Source organism: Betta splendens, chromosome 21 (assembly GCF_900634795.4).
Source record: "Betta splendens chromosome 21, fBetSpl5.4, whole genome shotgun sequence".
NCBI classification, from domain to species: Eukaryota; Metazoa; Chordata; class Actinopteri; order Anabantiformes; family Osphronemidae; genus Betta; species Betta splendens.
The window spans coordinates 5,496,257-5,502,670 of record NC_040899.1 but is presented as its reverse complement, the minus strand read 5'-3'; the positions used below and the strand labels follow the sequence as shown (position 1 = coordinate 5,502,670).

General features: G+C 52.8%; 1 protein-coding gene across 2 annotated transcripts; it reads right to left on the bottom strand.

Annotated features, from left to right (window-relative positions):
- Positions 1–970: 970 nt before the first annotated feature.
- klf5b (Kruppel-like factor 5b) lies at positions 971–3,940 on the bottom strand. Of its 2 annotated transcripts, none has more exons than XM_029136288.3 (4): positions 3,623–3,940; positions 2,119–3,043; positions 1,989–2,048; positions 971–1,886 (listed from the first exon to the last, which is right to left on the bottom strand). In XM_029136288.3, exons 1-4 carry the CDS (start codon positions 3,782–3,784, stop codon positions 1,708–1,710), a joined length of 1,326 nt encoding a protein of 441 aa, XP_028992121.1. In that variant the 5' UTR covers positions 3,785–3,940; the 3' UTR covers positions 971–1,707. The 2 variants fall into 2 exon arrangements, with proteins under 2 accessions (XP_028992121.1, XP_028992122.1); XM_029136289.3 differs by having other exon boundaries at positions 3,600–3,740.
- Positions 3,941–6,414: the final 2,474 nt, after the last annotated feature.

Below are 6,414 nucleotides of genomic sequence, written 5' to 3'. Positions count from 1 at the left end.
AGGCGACGGGGGCCATTTCAAACGTGGGCTGAGACAGAGACAGCTTAAAAACCGGGGGCACGCTCTCATATTTAAATATCCAATTATAGCATCATGTGCTTTCCCCCCCCAGATTGCTTGTTATTGTCTTTTTCCAACAGAGCGAGGGATTTTACGACCTGCGCGTGATCAGCGCGTGGTGAACGTGGGAGCAGGTTGCACTTGGGAGGAACCGCCCCAGCGCTGGAGTGCACGTCCTCAGCCGGATCTGGAGGATCGGACGGGACAATAACGAGATTCCAGCTCCCATTCACGCGTGGGTTACGCGGCGGGATCGCTTGTTCCTGAATAATTAATAGTGAAATCAAAATGAACTTCAAGTGGCAGAATTCTGAGCCCACTTTATTATCCAGGTGTGCCTAATAAAGTGACCAGTGTTTGTGCTGTGGTCGTTACACAACTTCCCACATTATCAAATATAGTCGACACAAAATGTTTATTTGCATTATAAGAGTCTCGTGGCTTCACGTTTCAACCATGACTTGAGGAAACAAAGGGTTAAACACATTTCATACACCAAACCGTCTGCATGTGTGTATATATATATGTTGGTATATGGTAAGTATTGCAGTAATTCACTGGCACGCGCTCCCCCGAGCTGCTGCTCGGCTGCAGAGACGGACCACAGTGTGCAGTAATGACATTTATAGACTTCGTCCAATGCAAAACTTGAAGAAAGTGTGAAGTGGATCGATGGGTTTTCTCATCAGACAGCAGGTACGGATATATACACGTCGACGAATTCAAGACACATCACAAATTCCTTTTTCCTCCACCAGAAGTAAATTATAAATAAATTTGGTCATGAATAGCAACTGCTGTATGGTGGAACGAGGAGTCGCCAGCATATTAACTAATAAAACGCCGCATGCATCCAAACGAGCGGTTAAAGGCACTTTCTAAACGGGTTCGACTGTGGATCGGACAGATGTTCAGACTGGAGGCCGTTCACTTTGAAACGCTGAGTCGAAGCCAGACCGACTCAAGGTGGGGAACTTCCATTTATCTGTCCCAACGGGGACGCGCTGCTAAAGCAGCAGCTCCGAATGGGAACTGGAACTGGGGTCTTCAATTAAAATGAGATTAAATCAAAGCCATGCAGCGATTCTCACACTCCTTTGGACTCTCCCTCCTTTTCATTAGCTCCCTTTCACTTCACTCACGCACATCTTGGCACCTGGTTCCACTGTTCCTGCTCCACAACTCGTCATCCTTCACGCTCCCCCTCGACCCTTTGACCTCCACCCTCCTCCAGCTCCGACACGTGCTTCTACGTTCACGCCCCACACACAGCTGCTCTCCCACCGCGGCCGCATGCTAGCTAGCGCGCGCGTACGTTAGCTAAACAGACGCCTGTGTAGCATCAAAGGTATTTCACACAAATAAAAAATAAAAACTTAAAAAATAAATGGCTGATATTTCATATCAAGTTCTCTGTGGACTTGGAAGTAAATTTAATAAAATAAATCTTTGGCCTCGGGCTTTTGACTGACACCTCGGGAAGTGGCCTCCAGTGTGTGACACGCGCACGAAAATGAAATAAGGCGACAACAACGCGATTTTTACAAAAATAAATAAACAATTACTCAGGAGCCACGACTGCAAATAGAATCACCCGGGTGTGTTGTGACTTCGTGGGGCCGCCGCCGCGTGTCCGCCGCCTCGGTTCTAGCTCTGGTGCCGCTTCATGTGCAGCGCCAGGTGGTCCGAGCGGGAGAAGCAGCGGCTGCACACGCCGCACTGGAAGGGCTTGGCCCCCGTGTGCTTCCTGAAGTGGCGGGTCAGCTCGTCGGAGCGGGCGAAGCGCCACTCGCACCCCTCCCAGGAGCAGCGGTACGGTTTCTCCCCTTCGTGGGAGAGAAAAGAGCCGAGGTGACGTTCTGACGTGATTAAAGGCGGCCTCTGCTCTTTACGCCCAAAAATAACAAGTGCAACAGCAAACACTTTACCTGTGTGGGTGCGGAGGTGCGCTTTCAGGTGGGAAGACTTGGTGTAGACCTTCCTGCATCCTACGGACAGAGAGATCATGTGACTGGGTTCTAACGTGGGCACGTGAGGCTGCTGTGATCGTGGCCTCACCTGGCACGTCGCAGTGGTGAATGCGCCGCCGCTCCAGGTCCGGATTGTTCCGCCGGTTGTACTTGACCGGCGCCGCCTGGCCGAGCACTGGGGACAGCGGGCCAGCGCCAGGCGCCGGCTGAACGGGGCTCAGGCTCGAATGCTGGACCGCTCCGGCACCCGGACTCTGGACTGATCCAGCGCTTGGGTTTTGGTCAGGACTTTGAGTTGGAGCGACGCTGGAAACCTGCCCCAGATCCATGGGGGTGTGGGTTTGAAAAGTTAACTTAGAGGCGATGCTGGCTTCGTATGAGGGAGGAGGGGACAGGTTGTGAAGGAGCTCCTTGCCCCGTTCTGGACTTGGGGGGTCAGAGTTCGGGGGAGAAGGCGGCAGGTAGCTTGGTCTCTGCTGACGGCCTAACTGTCGGTTTAATGGGAAGCACTCCATCTGAGCAGCGCTCGCGGGTTTAGCTGGACTCTGGACCGGGCTCACGTGGACGTTCCCGCTCGGAACCCCTAACGGAGCCATGGGGGCGGAGTTCAGGTGTGACCCGTGAACAAGTTGCTCCAGGTCAGAGTTCAAAAGCTGAAACAGGGGGACGTCCTGGAACTCGGGCGCCTCCTGCTTGATGAAGAAGTTGCCGTTTGCTGCGTCAGACGCGCTGAAGGCAGCTGGGTATTCTGGGAGCGCTGGTGGGAGCCCGCTGCCCTGACAGGTGGGGTGCGGCAGCGAGTGGGACGCCTCCGTTTTGATCTGCCTCACGGCCCTGCAGAAGCTCGGGTGGAGGAGCGGGGCGTCGGGGAGGAGCAGGCTCATGTTGACGCTGTACGGAGAGAAGTCCTCGGTGAAAGGCTCCAGCATCAGAGGGCCGTCCCTGCAAAGCACCTTGGGGTGCACGAGGTCCTGTGGATGAGGAGACAGGTAGCTGTCCATCTCTGACTTACACTGAAAAGAAAAAAACAAAAAAAAAATCCAAGTCAGTCATTATAAGCAATAATAAAGCCGAGCCTCCAGAAACACCTGAAGCTTAAAGTGCAGCCACTAAAACACACGACTAACTAATGGGACGACATTTGAGTCTCACACACACACACACACACACACACACACACACACACACACACACACACACACACACACACTCAGAGTGCCACATCAAAGCCGCCATCACCCCCCACCAGCAGCAGACGCCCTTCTCAAACGCACCAGCGCTGTCTGGAAATGCGGGGCTGAATTTAGAACCCAGTTGCTCCGCGGAGCTTTTGGCTCGCGTTGCTTCGCAAGTTTCGGGCGCGGGCGCAGCGTTTCACGCGCCGGCCCAGCCCGTGAACGCCAGCATCCGTCAGCCGCGGCTCGGCCGCCGGTATCGCACCGAGCAAACGCGGGGCCTGCGTCCACGAGCGGAGCGGGCGTCCGCGAACGCGCTGATCAGCAACGTGCGATCTTTGCGCGTAAAAGCGAGCGGGCTTCGGCAAACAGCGCTAAAGATGCTCCGACGCACATGCGAAAGCACAACGCGGTTACCAGGTTGTAGTCGTGTCCGGAGGAAGTTCCCGGCGTGGCATCCCTCGTGTTACACGGCACTTGTCCATGGTCCTCGCCTCTCAGGCAGTCGGCGCTTTTGCGGAGAAGCTGCGCGTCCTGCCCCGGAGCAGCCCACACATGATTCCTTACGGCAGCGGCCATGCAGGCGAGGCTTACTGTCTAATCATCCGGAATCTGTCATGAATGGAGGGAGCGTGTGTGTTCATTTGTTTTCCAAACACTCTGTACGCGCAAAGAGGCAGCTGTCAAACGCTCATTCTGCCTGTTTTGCGCCGCCTCGTCAAATTACGCAAGTGCGTGGTAGCGGCGCGTCTGCAGGGCGGGGCTGGTCGCGCGACACAAAACAGGACGGACTACACCTAGTGGAATGGACACGGCGCTTTCATAAATGGGGGGAAATGTGTGGGAACACGGGCAAAGCTCAGCACGCGGGGATAAACAGGCGGCGAACAATAACGAGTCAATTAGACGGGGACGTTTATTCTTAGGCACTAGAATAAAGTGAGCGAGTGAGTCACGGGTCGAGGGAGTTCAGTTCGCAGCTACAGCCTGTGTGGACCGGGTCAAGTCTCTGTGGCTGCTGAGTGTAGTAACGGGCCACGAGTCACAGGTCAGGTGGAAGAAATCACAATATGAACCAAGTAATTGTCATAAATGACAATATGACAATTAGCACTGAGGCTTTGGGCCACAGTTCTTTACTTCAGCAACAGAGTTCACTGTTTTACTGAAGGTCTAAAAACCAACATTGAAGTGTTATGAAATTCAATTTCATAATTTCTGTTATGTTTTCTGACAGTTTATTTATTTGTAACTCACACATGAAGAGGGAAATAAGGAAAACCTTGGATACGGATGAGAATGTTTCCGTCTTAGAGATAAAAAGTCTGGGGCAAACCTTCAGTGTGCTGTATTGACTTTCTTCCCACCTTTGCTTCTGAGGGCGAAGCCTAGAGGCCGTGCAGACGTCTGGAAGCCCAACCCGCTCCAGAACCTCCTGTTCTGGACGGACCCACAGGTCCACGCACCCGGAGCCCGTGCGACTTTTGCCTTCTTCCTGACGCGGTTTCAGGTTTTCCCCCGCGCCGGCGGCGTGGCATGTGACCAGCGCCACTGCGGTGCAGCTGTCTGTCAGGGCTGCATACTTGATGCCAACATTCCTGAGCCGCAGACAGCACAGCGCGCTGCCAGTGGATGGTTCCATCAAAATAGCTCCGCATTTCCCTCAAACACACGGAGCGGCGCTGATCTGTCCCTAATCCGCCTGCAGTTGTTTGAACGGTCTCGTAATAAATCAAACAACGCCGTGACCTTGTTTTCCTCCTTACTCACCTTTGACATATGAGGCTGTTATCGGCCCTTTATTGCCTCCTTATATCCTTGGGCATACACTACCCAGTGATCCGGCCCGCGGGCCTGGTGAGATGCAGCTTCACTGCTCACCTAAACAGAACCTGCGTGTGTTCCCACGCAGGTGAGCGGAGGCCTCGCTTCGCGCGACGTGCCGCGGCTGGAGGCGCAGGTATGTGAGCGCGAGGCCGCGGGAGCGCGCGCATGCGCTGGGATTTTCATGCTCCACGTGTGCGGCCGCTCCCATCACGATTCCTCTGGAGGCACTTTTTGTTCCCTGGTAGCGAAACTGCGCCCGACGAAGGCCTGACTGAACATGTGAGGGTGAAACGTGAGCGGCGCCGAGGGTAGTTCAGGTCATGAGCTCCACGCGAATGTAGAAATGAGACAAACGTCAAACAGGTTTGTGTCATTTCAGAGGAACCAGAAACAGAACCAAGTGTTGTATTGGTTCTGTGATGTTCCTTCAGTGTTGATGTTATTTTGTGTATTGTACTTTTTTTTAGCTCACAGTCTTTCTTTATTTTAAATATTATTCCATTACTATTTGTAATTTTAATTACACGAGTGGTGCATTTTAAACCTCTGCATTTAACAACTCATTACATTTTTGTTGTTTTGTGACGTGCTCAGAAATGTAAAACATTCATTCTCATAATTGCTGATCGTCCAATTAGGAGCTGAGTGATCGCTTGTCAAGCGCTGACCTTTCGAAGTGCAATTCAAATCCACGGATGTCTCAGCTCCAAGAGGAGCAACTGTCATTCTTGGCCGTGGCTCTTCCCGCGCGGCGAATGTGAGCCGAGCCCTCCTCCATATCCCCCCGTATTAAAACCTCACAATATGCCCAACAACTGCACGGCGGAGGAGAGAGAATGCGCGGTATGTGCTTACAGCATCACAACTCGTCTCCGCGCTCATGGACTAATATGGCCAGGCCAAGGGTGGACGCACAATAACAGGCACCTCTGTGGGCCTGGAGGCAGGAAAGCGGCCTCCTGCGTCTGACCTGCTCATTCCAAGGGTTTCCCCTGTGACGATCACATGTGTGCGTCTGTGCACAGATGTCCTGGCGTTGCTCCTCCGTCGGTGACATTAAATATTCATGCACATTCCGGGCGACACATGAAATAGAGCCCTTCCTCTGAAAGCTGCACTCCGGCGTCTCGGAGCGTTGCTGGTCTCTCCCAGCAGAGGGCAATGGTCAGCTGCCGCTGAACTTCATCTGCCTTCACGTACTGAAGCTTTGTAAGTAACACTCTTAATGGATTCCTGCTGCAGGTCCTGTATTTACGTTGAACCTTCTATAGGCTGTGAAACAAACCGGGTGTTTTCTATGCAATCCACATTTATTGCTAATATATTTGTACACTTATTGCTGGTATATTTTTAATGGGTTTATACACTGTAAATTCATTTTA